At 54.2% G+C, this 19,603-nt stretch overlaps 1 protein-coding gene across 2 annotated transcripts in view; it reads right to left on the reverse strand.

Annotated features, from left to right (window-relative positions):
• Positions 1 to 6,727: 6,727 nt before the first annotated feature.
• The window catches only part of TMEM50B (transmembrane protein 50B), a 30,710-nt gene continuing 17,834 nt past the window's right edge, over positions 6,728 to 19,603 (reverse strand). For both annotated transcript variants that reach the window (XM_037040564.1, XM_037040563.1), the window contains exons 2-7: positions 19,195 to 19,334; positions 17,559 to 17,671; positions 15,836 to 15,903; positions 13,335 to 13,427; positions 10,973 to 11,030; positions 6,728 to 8,150 (exon numbers count right to left, since the gene is read on the reverse strand). In XM_037040564.1, the coding sequence (XP_036896459.1) occupies positions 8,105 to 8,150; positions 10,973 to 11,030; positions 13,335 to 13,427; positions 15,836 to 15,903; positions 17,559 to 17,671; positions 19,195 to 19,293 (477 nt within the window). In that variant the 5' untranslated portion in view covers positions 19,294 to 19,334 and the 3' untranslated portion in view covers positions 6,728 to 8,104. The remainder of the gene's footprint in view (positions 8,151 to 10,972; positions 11,031 to 13,334; positions 13,428 to 15,835; positions 15,904 to 17,558; positions 17,672 to 19,194; positions 19,335 to 19,603) is intronic.

The raw sequence follows: 19,603 nt of genomic DNA on the forward strand, positions 1-19,603 counted from the left end.
GATGGAGAACCGAGCAGGAGGTGTGTGGGGGCGACGGGCAGCCCCCATGGGCGGCCGGGCTGGGAGCTCAGCCCTAGTGAGCTGAAAGGGACAGTCTCGTGCCGTCACAGGCGGCCCCACCTGTGGATTATTGGGGAGCAGTTGTCTGTTGGGCTTGGCGGGAGGGGTCGGAACTCGGTGTGAGCCTCCGAGTTTGGGGTCTGAGTTCCAGGAGGGGCACCGTCTAGGACGTGGATTCTCTCCCCGTGGGAGGGAGCAGGAGCCCCTGTCGGGCAGCTGAGCCGTCTTCTGCACGTGGCTCTTTTACGTCTTAATGATCTCAGAGTGTGGGGGGCCCTGGGCGGGCGTCCCGGGTTCTTTAGGTCGTCACAGCCGACGAGGTTAGTCCCACAGATGAAGCAGTTACTGCCTGGGAGAGCCACCGCGAGCTGGGGGCAGGTGCTCATCTTGGAGGCCCCCCGTCAGGGGGGAGGGCTCCCTTTTACTCCCTGTTGTTTTGAGTTCCTTTGTTTATTATGAAAGAGTGTTAGGCTTTGTCAAATAAATGCCTCATCTTTATCTACAGAGGGCATCCTGTAGTTGTTCTTCCTTCTATGAGTATAATGTGGAACATAGATTGATTTTGCATGTTAAACCGACCTTGTCTTCCTAGACTCCGCTTGGCATCTGTGTGCGCTGGGGACGTCAGTTTTCTTGGAGGACCTTTCCCTGGCTTTGGTGTTGGGGTAACAGTGACCTCGTAGAATGAGTAGGGCACTGTCCTCTCTTCTTGTATTCTTTGTGAGACTCTGCGAAGGACCAGAGTTAACTTTGTGTTTCTACACGTTTGGTAGAATTCACGAGGAAGGCCGTCAGGGCTTGGGCATGGCATTGTGGGAACGTTTTGATTACTAGTGACATTTATTTACTTGTTCTGTGTCTATTCAGGCATTCTCTTTCTTTCTGAATGACCTTTGGCAGTTTGTGTCTGTCTAGGAACTTGGCCTCTGCGCCGAGGTCATCTGATCCGTGGGCATAGAATTACGGCGAGGATTTGACTGACACAGACGGCGATGAAGGGCTATTTCAGGTGCAGCCCCAACGCAGGTAAGGAAAGTAGTGACAGACTTGGGAGAATGAGGAGAACGGACTGTACCTGAGTCTCCTGAAGAGGCAGAGGGAGAGGGTAGCCGCCCGGTTTCGGAGCGTTGGGGGTGAACTCGGGCGCACACTGCCCGCAGACACGGGCAGGCGTGTCGGCTGTCACCACCCACACCCACTGGAACTACGTCCCGTCTGGTTGGGTGGTGCCTGAGCTGCGCTGTCTTACACATGTTGACGATGACTCCTGAGGACACACAGAGGTAAGTGAAGGATGATTAGAACGTAGTGGAAATCCTCTTCCTAAAACGCGGGCTGTGAGGGACTAGAGCCCACGCACTCTCTCCTGCACGAAGCGCGGCCACGCAGCACCACACTGGGCCGTTGGTGGCTGCGTGTGGGGAAGCTGTAGCTGGGCACTGGGGCAATAAGGGGCGTTTGGAGCGTGTGTCCCTGTCAGAGGGGAAGGGAAGCAGGAGTGCCGGGGTCCAGCCTCGGCAGGTCTCAGGGTCCCCGAAGGATGGACGGGGCAGGTGACAGATGAAGAGTCAGACACCCGATTGGGTGTGGAGAACAGCCAGCCTCTGTGGGTCTGACTGAACTCGCAGAGTTTGATTTAAGCTTTATTTTTTAGAGATTGTTACATAATAGGTATATGGCATGATCAGTTAAACAGAAAATAACAATACAGAGGTAACTAGGAAAAGTACAAGAATTTCCATAGTTTCAATTATGGTAAACAAAGGTTGTTTTGACCAGGAGAGCCATTAATCAGACAATTTGAAATAGCTCTATGTACAGAATTTAAATGTTTTATTGTTTATTAAATTTCTTAGAAGTTGGCATGGGTCAAACGGATACGCTAGACTGAACGGTGGTTATAGGATATTTATTACAAGGCCTTTGTGGTGTCGAACTTAACTATCTATCTTCCTGTCTAGAATCTTACTTTATGTACTTCGGACTCTAACTCCTTATAATTGTTTCTACGTGCTCAGTCTGTAATAGCTAACCAGCTTCTCCTGCTTCTTTGCCTGTCTGATTCCATTAATACAGATTCCTGTCCAAGGTGAAGGCTGTGACTCATCAACTTTCAGGCGTTCAGGGGCTCCCCCATCAGGGGGGACTTCCGTTCTCTGGCCAAGAAATCATTTCGTACAACCTCACTGGAATTATGCAGATCATTGGATCTGAAATGCAGGTGTCTAAAAATCCCACCACCTACTAACGCAAAGACAGACGTGCAAGGAGAGAGAGGCAGGAAGTCCAGCCGCAGTTGCCTCTGCTGTGCGGATCCATCTCATCCGTCCCGACTGTGCCAAGGGACGCCTGCTGGTCGGCTCCCAACAGTCAAGTCGGAAGTTGTGTGTGCAACGAGCTCGGGTGCGCCACCCTGTGTAATGAAGAGGGGGTGCAGTCTGTCAGCGGGGAGCCGGCTGGCACCAGGGACCAGTTTGGATGAGGCTGAGCTGGGTTTGGGACGGAACTGAAGCTGAGCGAGTGTTCTGGGGAGGGAGGTCGCTGTGGTTCAGGGGTACAAAGGCCCTTCCTAGCTGAAGGCAGCGGCTTGAGCTGGTGACAGACCCTGAGCCGAAGCCTGGGAGCAGCCCCAGGCCAGGCTCCCCAAGGTCACTGCCTTCGGAAGAGCTCCGCGGGGCACCCGGAGCTTTCCGCCTGGGGAACTTCTGCACCCCAAGACCCCTGCAAGCCTCTTGGGGACCTTTGTGTGAATTAGATGAAGGCACCTATCTTACAAAGCACTGATTTCAAGTGCCCCAAATTTTCATAAGCAAACGTGCCCACCTGCGCCCGCACTGCAAACAGCGCCCCCTGGCTGCGCAGCAGAGCCCTGGGTGAGGAAGCAGCAGGTGGAGCCGTTTGTGCTGGGCGGGGCGGAGCGGTGCTGGGCGGGGCGGAGCGGTGCTGAGGCCAAGGTGAGGAGCCCCGGGGAGACCAGGGAGGGGGCAGAGAAAAGAGACTTCCTCGATGTCTGCAAAACCCTCAGCCGGAGAAATCACTGGTACCCTCCACCCAGGAAGGCCCCGCATGGGGAACAACTCAGTTCCCGGGGAGCTTGGTGCAGCCGCCTCTGGGACTTTGATCCACAACTGCGTCCCTCTGCCTGTCCCGCACAACTGCTGAGGCGCGGCGCTGGGAACACAGCCAGCCTCACCTCTGTGCTGCTCCTGCCCCAAACGCACAACCTGGATTCCGTCCTGAGGGCGCTCTAGAAACACTGTCCAGTCCTCCGTGAAGGTGCCCAGCGCGGGCGTGGCCTCGGTGGCCCAATCCGCACGCTCCGGTGGAGGCGGTACAAAGCGACACTCTGCCTCTTATCTCAGCTCTTACACCGGAAACAGGTGTCCTTTCCAGGGTCCATCAGGGCCTCGTCTTCCCACTTGTGTGTTTAATTGTTAGTGGGTCCCCTGTAAAATGGCCCCAAGCGCAGGGAGTGGCTGCTGAACGACCCCCAGTGCCAGAAGGCTGTTGGCTTCTTAGAAACCATGAAAGTTAATAGAACAGTCGTATCAGTCTTCGCACAAACACTGGAAGACACTCAGCCCCACAGTCACTGAAGCTGGGAGACAGGGCGACCTTTACAGCAAGGGAACCGCCTGTACAGTCAAGTTTCCACTTGACACGCCCTACACGCGGGGACACTGATGTTAACAAGCAAAGCAACAGGGAGGGTAAGTGACTGGCTCACAACGGAAAACCAAGAACAGGCCAGCAGCCACCCCTTCCAGCGGGCCCTCTGGGCGCCTTCACCGGTCCCCACGCCCGCACACCACACGTCTGAGTGGCGTGCACCACCCCTCGTTAGAACGCACACACCTGGGAACAGCCCTGAGACCCACCGAGCCCCACCCCTGGGAGCAGGGGGCCAGGAAGACCTGGGAAGGAGGCTGCCGTGCCACCTGCTATTCAATCGAGTTTCCAAACTTACACGTGAGGGCACCTTGGGCTGCAGGGCAAGATGCGGCTCCGCACGGAACAAGCTGCCGGCTCGGCCGGGTCAGGACAAGCCTGTTTCAGGAACCAGCACAACACAGGAGGCAGTCAGGTCACAAAACTGTGTGTCCTCCACACTGTCCCCCCTGGTGACCAGCTCGTACAACCTCACGCGCCCCCAGCCCCCCCCCCCCCCNCCCCCCCCCCCCCCCCCCCCCCCCCCGCCCCGTGCCCTGAGCCAGAGGCTCCGATAGCAGGGAGTTCGTTCACTTGGTTACCCCTGGCTGCGGGGGGAGGCACGATCCTCAACAGGCACACACAGGAAAAAATGGAACCAAAGATCCCATCCGGGTGTCCGCAGTGGCTGCGAGGAGATGTTCCAATCAAGTGTGCAGCTGGAACCGAATGCCACCGACACAGTGGGAGGCCCAGGTCAGAAAGAAAGGTACTTGGCGGGGGCTTGGATGGGGGTCTCTGAAAATCGCACCGCAGCCTGGTCTTTAGGTGTTAGTGGGGTCGAAGCCGCGGGGCCCAGCCACACAGTTGGCGGGGGTGAGTGGGAGGGAGCAGGCCAGACCAGGGCCCCGCTCCCCCTCCTGTCTCAGCGGCGGGTCCCGGCCCACATGGGGGGTGTTTCCATGAACCCCGATGGTGCTGATGTGACAGGCTCCTCCCAGAGTGTGAACAGCTGCCCCCCACCCGGGGGCACGCAGTGACTGACCCATGGCAGTAGGAAGTCCGAGTTCAGAGTCCAGTAAATGGTCCCCTTTCCAGGGATGACTGGGCCCTCATGATCATGCCCCAGGGTCTGTGACCCACACCAGGGCCACTGGCTTGTCCTTTGCCGTCCACAGTTTACGGTGCAGCTTGCCGTGGCTGGAGGCGCTTTTCTGGCCAAATGGGCCAGAAAAGGCCCCACAGGTCACTTCGGTGAATTAACACCCGGGAGAGCACCTCCGTGCGCCAGCTGGAGCGGGCGCCCAGTGAGTAACTCTGTTGTTGTTCAAGGACACTGTCCCACAGCCCGGCCATCGGTGGGTTCTGTGGCGGGCGGAGTCTCTGTTGGGGAGCCTCTGTGGCGCAACAGCATGTCCTTTGACCTGTGACCCCTGTTGCTATACATTCAGCCGGGGTACCAGGGTTACTTTTTCTGGTCCCTTATGGGAACAACTTGGTTAGCTCCCTGACTGGGAAGGCCTGAGCCAGACCCGAGGCTGTGTGGATGCACAGCGAAACCGATTTGGGGCCCACACTTGGGGGGGGTGCTGTGTGCTGAACCTGCAGTTCCCCCGCCCAACCCCACCCCAGACCAGGCTGTGGGGCATGGCCCTGCTCCCCGCGCAGCTGCCTTGGGCCCTCTGTGGAACAGACCAACAGGGGGGCGCTGCACGTACCAGGCCCCTCGCCCCCCGCACTGCAAAGGCGCCTGCCTGCCTGACCGTGCCTGCCTTACTGACGTGCCCCCCAGCTACCTTTGGGGGGGCGGGAGTTGCTGATCTCTGCCCTTGGGTGAGGGGGCACTCTCCCCTTGGTGGTTTCGCCGTCAAGCCCAGCCCACACCCTCCAGGGCCAGGGGACATCTAACTCCAGGCAACCCACCTGGGACAGCCCGGGACTTGAATGTCTGGTCAGTGTGTCTGCTGCCCTGACTCTGGTCCCACAGATGCTTGTTCACTAGGCCATAGGCTGGGCTGCAGAGTCCTGACAAATGTCACCAGTCCCCCAGGTGCCCCAGGAGAGCCTGTGCCTCTCCACGTGTCTCCCGACAGGGGAGGCTCCCACCTTGTCCTCCACAGCCTCGGGGACACTGCAGCAGAGGTGGGCTCAGCGGCCAGCCTCATGTGGTCAACACAACGGGGTAAAAACAGCGGCGACCCAGGCCACCGTCCCCCAGCCTGTGGGGGAGCTCCCCAAGGTGTGTACGGTCCCTCCCTGGGGGCGAGTCCTGGGTAGCAGGCACCACTGCCACCGGGCACAGGAAACTGCATGCTTGGCCAGGTTGGTGTTGGACACGCGCAAGCTGGAGGCAACAGGAGCCGGGTGATCTGGTCCGAGGGCCTCTATCTGACGCTGCGCTGGGAGGTGGGCTCAGTCGGGGGCGACCTCAGCATGGGGCAGGCAGAAGTGGGGTCTTTAAAGAAAAAGCGCAGGGTTTGTGGGGGGTAGGCAAAGGGTTCTTCTCTTCTATTTCCAGGTGGGGGCCTCGGGGTTCCAGGATGTGGGCTGGGACAATGGGTCAGGTAAAGGGCACACTGCTCCGAGTAGGTCAGTGTGCCCGCCCCCCCGCCATTGCAGCTGGCACCAGGTGTCTATCATCCTTGAAGGGCGAGAGTTCGATTAAACCACGGGCTGCCAGGCGAGTGGGAACAACTGAGTCAGACAGTCCAGCGGGTTGGAAGCTGGCCCGACCGGGTCACTAGCAGGCTGGGGTCTGGGAACTGGCGTGGCCTTTCAGTCAGGATGAGCCTGTTCCAGGCACCAGCCCGACACCGGAGGTGTCTGGGTTCCGACCCACCTCCGAGGGGGTAGCGGTGGGCCCCCCACGGTGGCCCCCCCACTGTGGCCCAGTCCAGCTCGCGGACCACCAGCAGTCAGGCCTCGGGCTGGTCCCTCCTCCACACCCCTGATTTCATAGGGATGAGCTGCTTCTTTCGCTGGGCCCACTTGAACAATCGAAAAATGAACAGCAAACCAATTTTTATGGCTTGTTTTCTCCGACATATTTAATAACATCACAATGTGGGGGTGTCATTGTTGATTACAACAGGTCACAAGGGAACAGAAACAAAGAATTAGTTTTACAGTTGATTGGAAGCAAGACACATTCACGGACATTTTGAGGAAAAAACAACCGCCGTGAAAGAAGGAATGAACCCCACAGCCCCAGGACAGGGCACAGCATCCCTCACTGCCCAGCGCTCTGGATGCGGGAAGCGCCCAAGGGTGGGGTGGGCGCGGCTGCAGGAGGAGGCTGCATTCTCACCGCAGGAGCCTCTGAGAAAGCCGCTGGAGGACAAAGGGCCACACAGACCCCGTGGGCCCCGGCAGCCGCCGCCGCAGCCGCGGAGGGAGGCCCAGAGAGCCTGGGACAGCTCCCGCAGGACACACCCAGGGCGGACACAGGGCACCACGCCCAGCGCTGGACTGCAAGGGAAGTTGTGGGTTCAAGATGCACTTGTTGCCAGAAGCTCGCACCCAGAGCTGGAGCAAAAAGAGGCTGCTGCTGGCCACTGCACGGACGGCACGCCTGACGCTCACTGGGGCGCAGGAGCGCTCTTTGGGAGCCGGGGCTTTACCTCGGGACCACTCCGCTTTTTGTCTCAGAGTTCACGCTTCCGCGCTGCGGTCGTCTCCCACTTGCTCGGTTGTCTCCCGCTTGGTCAGGCTGCCAAGCCCCCGCAGGAGCTGGACGTAGAGGCTGCTTTTGTAAGAAGCACGTGGCCGAGCTGCCTCACAGGCTCTCACGGGAGCCGCGCAAAACTGGGCTGATCTGGCCAGGTGCTGTCCCTTCTCGAACAAACTCGTCCTAAAGGCATGGTTTCTAAAAGGGGCCTTCACACTCGTCCTTCAGGCATAAAAAAGTCTCCATAGAAAAGTCCGCTTCTTTACCACACAAGAACAAACATGTTTCCTTAAAAAAGAATCTCATTTTGAAGCCAAAATAAAGTACAACCCGCAGAAACACCCTTTTCAGTGGCTCAGTGCTTATTTTAGCTGCCCAGGGCTGTGCCTTCTGTCCATCTTCAGAGCTTCAAGACACTAAGACGCAAGAGGCAACTCTAAACTGACATGAGATAGGCCTGGTCCAGGAAAGAGACCCGCCTTGGTCGGGGACAAAAGGACACCATCACCCCGTCGCTACAGCCATATATATATATATATATGTATATTAACAATCTTGTCATTAAAAAAACCAGAAATCTCATAAAACTATTTCAAAACTCAGGGCATAAAAGTATAAAGAAATGCATTTAATGTACAATCTATTCCATTTGGCAACGTGTAAACTATATTAAAGATAAACCTTATCTACAGACAGAACGGGACAAAGGAGGGCGGCGCGGGGAGGGGCTCAGCTCCACAGCTCCTCGGTTCTCCCGAACTTGTAGATCAGGGTGCTGTGGGGAGAAGGAGACCCGTCGTGAGGACAAGCACGTGCACCCCGCCCTCGAAATCCACTCTCCAAACAGGCTCTGGCCGAGGCCTCGCCGGGGCCCGGCGTCAATGTCTAAAGCAAAGGTCGTGGTGGGTGGACGCCCACTTGCCTGTTCTGCCGGCCTGCTGGCTGGGCTGAAGTAAGCGTCCTGTCTCAAGCCTGGACAGTTGCTGGACAGGGGACGCCCCGCCGAGCCGGCAGTGATGGTGCTGGAGCCGCGGGAATGGAGGTGTCTCAGAGCAGAGCACGCTGCTGCTCTCGGTTCCCTAACAAACCGTCACCGTCCGCTGAGGACACGTGCGACGCGAGTCAGAACGGGAGGAACGTGCTCACCAGTGAGCTCGGATCTCCCCACAGAGACGGTCGGATCCCGACCGCAGGGAAACAGAGGCGAGGTCCGCGGGGCCGTGAGAGCAATCACGGGGTCTGACCTAGTGAGAGAAGCCCAGGCCTTCTGAGCAGGTGGTGGCAGAGCTGAGCCCCCAAACGAGGGTGGGCGGCATCTCAGGAGAGTACAGGTGCGGGGGGAGGGGAAGGAGCAGAGAGATGGGCACTGGGCCCAGGAGGGAAGGCACCGACGAGGGGACAGGCAGGCGTCTGGACTCGAGACGCAGACCGACACCTGTGCCACACCAGCCTGCAGCAGCAACCAAAGCCCCGCGCACAGTGGTGCTCACCCAGACAGGGACAGAGGATGAGGAGAGAATGCCTCAAACAGAGCCTTGGAAAACTCCAAAAACTAGCAGCCAGGACATGGCGGGGAGGACCAGCTGGCCAGGCAGCAGCGGCAGGGTGGCCGGGCAGTGGGAGCAGGTCTTGGCCAGACCTGCCAGGCTCTGGGAGAGCGCACGGCCAGGCGCAGGCACGCACAGGCTTCCTGACACCCGCCCGTCGTGGATATGGACTCCAGACCACTACTGTGGGTGGGATTTGAATTTAAACGCACTCTCTACACAGTGTCTTCATGAGAACTTACGGTACCTCTGTGGGTCATCACGGGTCAAGAAATGTGATCACAAGACAGTGGAGACCACCCCACCCCCTTCAAAGCTGTGAGTGTCCTGACCACGAGGCAGTAACAGGGGGGACCGAGCAGCATACAGGTGGGCGTTCAGGGAGGCCGGGGGCAGTGAGTGAGGTGGAGCACGGGCAGGCGCCGAGAGAGGGCACTCGGGAGACGTGGAGGGGCTCCCAGGTCTCCTGCGGATGAAGGGAGGAGCCCGACCAGGGAAGCCCCGATGAGCAGAAGGCTCCCAGAGCTCCCACGGGTGGGGAGGCTTCATAACCTCGCACAGAGCGGGCAGGCCTGGGGCACACGGAGCATCAGAAGGGACAGTCCAAGGTCTGCCGCTGCCCTGTCAGGGGAAGGGCGGTCCCAGACTAGAGCCGCCCGGCCCTGCCTGGCAAAGCCGAAGAGCAGAACTCCCAGGACCGCACCGTCCAGGAGGCCTGGCTGCGCCCAGAGCAAAGCTCCAAGTGTTTAAAGAAACACCAGGAAGCCCGGCCCCGGCCGTGCAGACAAGGAGCAAGCAAATGGGGAAGAGCCCCAGCATGGAGAGGAACAGAAACAGGCAACAGGGGCAGACTCAGAACCCACACCACGGGACAGGGCACGCACAGTTGTGAACGGACTCCGCGTGACGAACACACCAGCCAACTCGGAGAAGGGAAAAACACGTCTGAGATTAAAAGTACACCGGTCGGGAGATGCAGCAGATCAGGCGTTGCAAGTCGCGGTCAGTGAACTTAAAGGCAGAACGACTAGAAAGTAGCCCAACCGAGACAGAGGGAGAGAAAGCCACGCAGCACGGGTGAGCGGTGGGCAGCTAGGAGCGGCCTCATACACGCGTCACGGCAATCCCAGGGGGAGGGCTGAACGGAAAAGGGTTTTGAGGAAATAATGGCTGAGAAGATTTCAAATCTGATGAAAACTCCAAATCCACAGACCCAAGAAAGTAAGTGAACCCCCAAAAGAAAAAGTATAAAGAAAACAATCATAATCAAATTGCTTAAAACCAGTGACAGAAACAAAGTTCTTCACGGCCTAGATCTTAACAATTTTATAAATGGACGCTGTTTTTCAAGACCACTTCCCTTCAAATGAGCTGCATATTGCAACTGTGTGTTCCATCAGTATTTTTAAGTAACATAACATGTTGGATATATTTGGTGAGTACTATTATGTAAACATTAGTCTTTCCATTAAAAGACATTCATTCTGAGAAGCACAGGATACAGGCTTCATTTTGGGGGCTTTTTAGAAGCCAGCCCTTAAAAATACTTTTAGCTTTGTTTTATTTTAATACATTAAGTTATCTCAAACATGTAATAAAAAAACCCAACTACCCGATCAGACTGTTTATAGAGCATACCTAGTACATATTAATTCTGATGTCTTTCGTTAAAAATGAAGCCCCCCAGCACGCGCTGCTGTTGGTTTTCAACAGCACACAGGCTGCAGAAGCAGCCCCCTGGCACACGCCGGCTCTGCTTCTCCCGGCCGGGGCCTTTAGGCCAACTCCGGGCCTACCTGCCCACATGCTGAGGATCACTAGAGGGGAACGAAAATGGCAATATCCACGAGGATGGACGCCGGCACACGGCAGGCCCCCAATTAAATGGCTTACGTATGCTCTTAGCAGAACTTTTGACTTCTTGAAAGAAGTTCTGCGCATTGTAACTAATGTAAGGGATTTATGCGTGTCCCATCGTGCACGCTGCTCTTACAATGAGATGACATTTCTGTAAATGTTGTAAGTGTGACTAGGAAATTAGGCAACTTACCTTGAAAATATAAGTGCATTTTGAAAAAACACAGCTAGTCCTGGATAAACCTCGGTATCTGCACACACAAAGTAAAACAGAAGATTACAAAGCGCAATGGGTGGTGACAAAGCTTCTGTGCCATTCACACGCCACACTCGGTGCAGCGCACCGCCCCACCATTGTCCCGACTCCAAGAAGTCGATGAGGAAACTGAAATGAGAAAGTGTGAATCTCATTCGCTCAAAACAAAAGACTGCTCTCACTCTGGATAAAAGACAATGAACTTGCCCTGGCTGGTATGGCTCAGTGGATTGAGCACCGGACTACGAAGCTAGGGGTGGCTGGTTCGATTCCCCGTCAGGGCACATGCCTGAGTTGTGGGCCAGGTCCCCAGTAGGGGGTGTGAGAGGCAACCACATGTTGATGTGTCTCTTCCTTTCTCTCCCTCCCTCCCCCTCTCTCTAAAAAGAAATAAAATCTTTTTTAAAAATGCACTTCCTTTCAAGGGTGCTGCACATGAGAACTGTGTGTTCCGTCAGTGTTTTGCACTAATTAAAGTGGCACACATTTTAGATATGTGTGGTGCGCACCGTTACTGAAACATCTGTCAGCCCCTGTGCTCTGGTCCTGACTTACTCTGGGCCGAGTGAGAGATGCAGGCATTTCTGAGATCTCATGCGGATAAACTGCGAGACTTCCGGGATCCTACCAAGGGCATTGAAAGATCAGCTGAGGGTCGCAGAGCAACAGCATGACCCCACAGCTCCGAGAGGTCAGAAGGTGAGCAAGCTGTGTTATTGGAAAGGGACTCCTGCCTTCAGAGTGAAGGGAGAAGCCAGTAAAGACAGGCTCTCTCGACTCCTCTGGAGCCAGGGGCTGGGACGCACCCTGGTGACGGGGTCTGGGGCCGGGAGCAGCCGGGAGCCCGCGAGTGGCATGCGAGGGCTCGCGCCTCTGCACCAGCAGCTCCTGCATGAGCACTACACATCGTCAGTCTTGCCCTTAAGAAACTCCCCTTAAGAAAGAAAGAAAAAAAAAAGAAACTCCCCTTGTACCTGCAACGAAAACACTTCAGGCCAGGGTTAGGGAGAGGCCCTGGTGGGAAGAAAGACATCGTGGTCCACCCCCCTTATCTGGAACCCTTGGGGCAGGGGACGTCTTGGAGTTGAGAATTTTTCAGACTGAAGAATGGTGGTAACGCGGGGGACAAATGTTACACAGCAGACCCACGTGCGTCTGGACTGGCCTCCCAGAGCCAAAGACAACCACTCTGCTTCAAGGGAACGTCTGAACACGGCCCCGGCTGGTGCAGCCGGTGGCCTGGGTGCCGGCCTGCAAACTAAAAGGTCGCTGGTTCGATTCTGGGTCAGGGCACATGCCTGGGCTGCGGGTTCAGTCTCTGGTCAGGGGCATACAAGAGGGAACTGACCAACATTTCTCTCACATGTCAATGTTTCTCTCCCTTTTTCCCTCCCTTCCCCTCTCTAAAACTAAATAAAATCTTTTTTAAAAATCAGATAGTAGGCCTGGCTGGTGTAGCTCAGTGGATTGAGCGCGGGCCTGCGAACCACACGATCATGGTTCGATTCCCAGTCAGGCCACATGCCTGGGTTGCAGTCCAGTTCCCAGCGGGGGACTCACGAGAGGCAACTATACATTGATGTTTCTCTCCTTCTCTCCTTTCCTTCCTCTCTAAAGACAAATAAATAAAATCTTAAAAAAAAATTGGATAGTAGCCCTGGCTGGTATAGCTCAGTGGATTGAGCTATAGCTCAGTGGATTGAGCTATAGCTCAGTGGATTGAGCTATAGCTCAGTGGATTGAGCTATAGCTCAGTGGATTGAGCTATTGACCAGTGGATTGAGCTATTGACCAGTGGATTGAGCTATTGACCAGTGGAACGGGCCTGTGAAGCAAAGGGTCACCGGTTCGATTCCCAGTCAGGGGACATGCCTGGGTTGCAGGCCAGGTCCCCAGTAGGAGACACATGAGAGGCAACCACACATTGATGTTTCTCTCCCTCTCTCTTCCCCTTCTCTAAAAATAAATATATAAAATATTTTTAAAAATCTGATAGTAAATGGAAAAAAAGACTGCAATGAGCCCCATGTTACTTTAGGTCAGGTACTACTGCCCAACTGGTAGTGAAAAAAGGCGACCGGCAGCCCTCGGAGGGCTTAGGGCTGAGTACGAGGAACTGGGGACCAGGCTGTCCCGCTGCGCCAGCAGGCCCAGTGACTCAGCTGCCTTCCAGAGACCCATCTGCAAGCAAACTGAGCGTTCGACGAGAGTTCCCTCCGCGTGGCGTCAACAGACTGAGCCAAACATAACAGATGTGTGCGAACCCCTCCTAGGACATGAAAGAGGAGCAGATACTTACTTTGGGTGACATACGCGCCGAAAAGAATCCACATGGAAGCAATAAGTGACCCAAACATCAGCATGAACCCGATGAAGAGCCAAACTCGAGCCCCTGCGGGAAGAACAGGCTTTAGGTTTTGCTGCTTTTGCAGCCAAGGGACTTAGGAGGGCGGGGCCCTGGGGACACGCAGGCCTCACGCAGGCTGTGCATGACGCTCAGTCACACGTCCGGGTGCACTGGCTGCCACAGGCTGCCACAGGCAGCAGGGAGTGGGGGGAGCGTTGAAAAGCTAAAGGGGGCGCTGCCTTTCTCCTGGCTGAAGAAACTGACAGCTGAGCAACCACACCGGGCAAGCTTCAGACAGAATTCTTTGACTGAGCTAATTAAACCCTGACTAAAGATTCACTCTGTTGTGTACACTGTCAAAGCATTCAACACTGTATTTTGCTGTGTACCCATTATCATGCCTATGGTATGTAAGCATTATACCCATGTATAATGCACATCCTTCTTTTTCCCTCAAAAATTTGGGTGAAGTACACTTCACACACGGCCAAATACGGTAAGTGCTCTGTGAGAAGTAGCAACTGTATCCCCACAAAGGAATGAGAGATACCATGTGAGCAAGGACTGAACACAAGCCGTCACTCAACACGGAGCAGCGGCAGCTGAGCCAGCCCATCAGGCCATTCGCCCTTAACCCCCGAAGCCGTACGTTACAGGCATGCACCACATGTGAACACATGCAAACTGCATGGTAAATTCCAGCTGCACAGGGACTCATAATGGGATGAAGTGTGATGACCTAGTGAGGGTCCCAGTGTGGACTCAGGGACCAGACGGACCCAAAGCAAATACAGGGCCTCCCTTGGAGCTGAAAAGTTTAGGCACATCACAGTGAAATCTTCTATAGAAAATCATTAGTACTAACGTAATCCACAGCAGTGTCTGTGGGTCAGTCTTTAAAGAAAAACAACCAAATAAGTCATCCTGGGCCCCACGCATTTTCACTAGCTAATTTGTGCTTTCTTACTCTTCACCGTCCTTCAGTCCTGATGTGACCTGCCATGGCTGGGGGCATAAGACACGCACACATGTGCATGGTACATGTGCACACATGTGCTTTAAGTGAGGCGTGCCTGCCACTGCCTGCTCAGAGGGGCTGTGCTCACAGCCACACCGGGCAACAGCCGGGCTCAGCCGGGCTGCTCTGGGCGCCTGGACGTTTAGTGAGAGAGCAGGTCTCCTGTGACGTGTTCTTACCACCCCAAACAGTTTTTAATTAAAATTATGCTTAGAAACTGAGCTCTTTCTTCACAGCTGCTTTATGGGTTTCCAGTGTGACACCTGCATTATGACCCCATTTATACGGCCACACGACAGTGACAGAAAGCAGGTCAGAGGGGCAGGGAGGCAGAGCTCCAACAGGGCAGGAGGGGAATTTCTGGAGTGATGGCGGTTACACAACTGCGCGCATTGGTCAACTCAGCACACTGTGCACCTTAAATTGGTGACTTCTATATTTTACATGAATCACACTCAGTCAAGCTGGCAACCATATACACGTCACTACACCAGACAGAGAGACCAAAGGCTTCTCCACTGCATACAGCAGTGCGCAGCTGCCGGCTGAAGGCCCGGGCTCAGGGCCAGACTGTGAGTTCAGTCCCCAGCTCCCCCACTTGCTGCCTGTGAACTTGGATGAGTTATTTAAGCTCTCTGCACCTTAGTCCCTTCATCCAAAGGTGAGGACAATGAAGAGCCCTGGCCTCACGGGAACACCGTGACAAATAAATTAATTAATTCGGGCAGCCTCTGGTGGGCACCAAGTATGCTGTAGGAACTCCCCATTATTCCTAATCATCCTTCAAAACTTCCCACCTCCCCCAAATTTCCAGCCACAACCAGAGCAGCCCCCCTCGTCCTTACAGGCTGGCAGCAGAACCTCCAGCCCTGAGCTTTGCCTACGAGCACGGCAATCCCACCAAAAACTCCTGGATCCTGACAGGATGTGTTATAACTTGAATAAAAGAAAAATGCAATTGGGTGATAATTCAAAGCAACTCAAATCCCCGACGGTCAATTACACGCAGACAGCGCGCTCTTGCGGCCCACGCTGCGGCGGCTCTTCAGCTCACTGAGCGGGAACGGGCGGGGTGCCAGGTTTGACTTCCCAAAGCATCCACGCTTCGCCTGCCAGCACCTCGGAGGTGACGCCATTGGCTGACACCGGGGATGAGAGGGACCGTCGCGGCACCGGCGGAGCAGCCCCGAGCCGCTGCGGGTGTGGAGTAGCGGTGTTTTCCCTGTTTGAGGTGGGCAGCGACACGTGACAAAACAGTAACTCCTGGCGGTGACTCTCACTTCCTAAGGATGCGAACGGCCCTCTAACGTTTCTTCCAGGTGGGTCTGCGGAGCGAGCGCCAACCACGGCCAGTCCCACCTGACGGCTCTCTGCGGCTTTGTTTTCTGCGGGTCAGTCCCCGTGCACCAGGCGCACGCCAGCCACGGCCACATACCTGTCCTTCCCAAACAGCCGCTCTCGTAGCTGTCCCCTCTCACCTGGGCATTGGACACGGCGTTTATCCTGGAGCGACACAAAGCATCTCGTTAGCATTCGTGGTGCGATGATACCCACAGGTGTTCGCTCACTACTTAGAAGAAAGGCATTTTCTAACTGAAGTCAGCATCTGAACCACTGAAGACACCTTTAAACTCACTGACCCTGGTGGATGCCAATGTGACATTAGTCTCATTTCCCTCCAGTACACCCAGAAAACACCCTCGATCCTGAAAGTGTGCTGTCACTTGTCTCCAGGACAGGAATGGGGGGCCGTCTTCCTGATTTCTCCCGCTCACACACGGAAGACTCGAGTGTGTCCATCCAGCAGGCGGCTCTCATTACAATGCAAGTGAGAACGTAAAGGTCTCTCCCGTGCCGGTCATGTGCTGTCCTCCGACCCACTCCTGGAGCTCGGGGGGCAGCAGTCCACGGGGAGCCCACACCCACCGGCCCCCTCGACACCGAGCACAGCGCTGCTGCGGGGGGAGTTGCCTGTTCTCAGCATCGTGAATAAGTAAACACAGTTCAACCTTCCACAACTTGAACTTTTAAAAATTCCTGACAGCCCGGGCTGACGTAGCTCAGTGGATTGAGCGTGAGCCTATGAACCAAAGGGTCACGGTTCGATTCCCAGTCAGGGCACATGCCTGGGTTGCAGGCCAGTTCCCAGCAGGGGACGCACGAGAAGCAACCAACCATACATTGGTATTTCTCGCCCTCTCTCCTTCCCTTCCCCTCTAAAGAGGAATAAATAAAATCTTTAAAAAAACAAACTCCTGACAGTGGAAGAGAATTCTATAATCTGCAGGTTTAACATCTTTTCTCATCATTAACAGACATCCATGAAAAGTTTCGAACTCTTCTACGAAGTGAGATCATGTATAAACCTGCAAGTCATTTCATAAGGAAGAAAAGCCATTTCTTTCTCATCTGAGCCCAATCCTGCCTGCCCCTCCCCCCGCCACAAATACTAGCAAACACAGTCAAGCAGCCTATTTTTAAAAATAATCCTCCATGGTGAAAGTGGAGTGTATGACAATACTTAAGGATGATTCACTATGGAAAAATCTAGAAATGTAACAAATTTCATTAACTCTAAGATACAACTGAGTTTTAATATTCAGCACTGAGCTACAAAGAAAAAAGAGAAAGAATTCATAAACACAGACAACAGTGTGGTGACTGCAGGGGGGCGGTGGATGGCAGTGGAAGAGGCACCAAGGATAAATGGTGATAAAAAATAAAATAAAACAAATTCAATAAAATGCTAAAATAAAATAAAATTCACCATTATTCTTTAAACTGACAAGAAAAAATGTTAACTGTATTTATAAGATACCACTGACTGTAAAAAGCACCCTGATATTTCCGGGTAATAGAATATAAAAAAATAATCTTGGGACTGACTAAGATACAGTAAATAACCAGTTTAACAAATATGAGAACAATCACATGAGAAGCTTCACAAACGCTAAAATGGTATCTGACTAAATTCAGCACTCATTCTTGACGTTTAAAAATCTTACTAAAAAGGGAATTCATTTACTTATTCATTAACCGTTGAAAGAAGAAACCATCAGTTAGGTTAAAAAGTTACTCCGGGGAGCAGAGAGCACTGGCTCTTCAGGACCCAGCGTCGCTGGACAGACAAGCCGGCACCAAGACCCCCCCCCACTCACATGAAGAAGGCCAACGTGGAGAACACGCCGCATGTGTGGAAGGCGTGGTTCAGCTGCTCCGGCTTGGGGTACACCACAGCCGCGTCGATCATTACCCACCAGCCTGTGAAGAACTGCAAAGGGCCCGCGTCACAGATGTCACACTGAGACTGTGGCTCAGCACCACTCCTGTCTTTAACATTCCCCTTTTCCCACAGACCACGCAGGCGAAACATAAAATAGTTCCACTTTGAGTTCTGGACGTTGACAGTAAGAATCCTTGTTTACTTTTGCCTAATAGCAGAGGAGGTGACCCTAACTAATCAAATCTGTGTAAGATTCTGAAGTTCTGCTCTCCATGCAAGAGGAAAATGTATCACTTGGGAATGAATCATCCTCTGCTTTCACCCCCCACCACCACGTGCGACCGAAGCTCCTCAGCTGACCTCCGACTGCCCGGCTTCCCGGCCGGGCGCCGGGTCTCATTCTCTCTTCCTCTTCCCACCTGCCCACGCTTTCGCCTCTGCAAGTGAGCTGCCACTGCCGTGTCCCCAAAACTGTCATCATGCAACTTAATCGAATACCGTTTAACTGACTGAACATGGTGAAGTGTATGCTTCTTCGTACACCAAGCTGAAGAGCCTTAAATTAGACAAACTGCGAATGGACAAGTTAAGTGCAGGCGAGACGACCATAAAGAGCCAGAAAAACGTAGAACTCGCATGCAGAGCGCCTCACAACCCCTTCACCCCCCGCTGTGCTCCCTTTACTCTTTCCTGGTGGACTTCCGGCACCGAGCTGCATACCCAAGGAGACTAACAGATGCTAAACTTGCTTCAAAAACGCAGTTGGGGCAAGGGAGGGGTGGCGAAAGGCTCAAGCAAATTTGGTCATGATTTGAGGGGTTTTTTGAAGATGGCGATAAAGTAAATGGGATACAAGAGGAGAGGGGCTCTTTATATCATTCTCACTGCTGTTGTTTAGATGCTTGGCATTTTTAATAATATAAGGTTAAGAAAGAAAAAACACTGGGAAGAAAACTAAGCCAATTCCTTTCTCCTGCCCTCCCCCTCCCGCGCGACAGTGAGACCTGGTGGTGGTGGGGCCCAGTTCCTGGGGCTCTGTAGGGAGTCCCATGTAATATTTGGCTGATTCTGAGCCTCTGAGGATCTTCAAGGAGTTACACACTGACTTAAAAACGCTACTGCCCCTGGCTGGTGTGGCTCAGCGGATTGAGCGCGGCCTACGAACCAAAGGGTTGCAGGTTGGATTCCCAGTCAGGGCACATGCTTGGGTTGTGGGCCAGGTCCCCAGTAGGGGACGCTCCAGAGGCAACCACACACTGATGTTTCGCTCCCTCTCTCCCTCCCTTCTGCTATATGAAAATAAATGAAATCCCGATCAGATTCTTTTAAAAGCTACTGCCTATACTAACTACTTGTATTATCACTGGAACTGAAGAGAGGGTCTTAAGTTCAGCAAATCTGCAAAGTCAGATGCACCAGGACCTACTCCATGCTGCCCAGAAACAGCACCTCAAACTGTGATACTTTTGCAAAACAACAGGGGAACAAACAGTTCGGAAGGGGACTCGCAGTCCTCAGGGATCCACGTCCACCTCCGGGCGGAGGAGGGCCCATCAGGCCTTCCCACTCACCAGCACCCCCGCCACCACGGAGGCCAGGGTGTTCCTCCTCTCGCTCCAGTCCACACACTCGCATTCTGGCCACCGGAAGTTGTCCAGGAAGCCTGCCATTGCCGCCACTTCAGCGCCGGCCTCTCATTGAACACCGTCGTCTACAAAGAAGACAAAAAGAAAAACCCAAAGGAAATATTTTTAAGAAGTAAAATGTCACTCCCCTTTTAAAGCTTGAACACAGACTTACTTTAGGTCCGAATCTACTACAGTCAGGAAGAAAGTTCGATACCTCAATGCACAGCTGTTGAGAGGTGCACAGGGCTGCGCCAGGGCAAAGGGGGCCGACTGCTAAATGAGTGGTTTTACTTGGCCTCCCGCCGAGAGCTACTTCCTTCCCCTTGAATCTGACCCCACTTCACAGACGGCT

This window comes from Sturnira hondurensis, unplaced genomic scaffold (assembly GCF_014824575.4).
Source record: "Sturnira hondurensis isolate 20B ecotype Veracruz unplaced genomic scaffold, ASM1482457v3 Scaffold0002640, whole genome shotgun sequence".
Lineage (NCBI taxonomy): Eukaryota > Metazoa > Chordata > Mammalia > Chiroptera > Phyllostomidae > Sturnira > Sturnira hondurensis.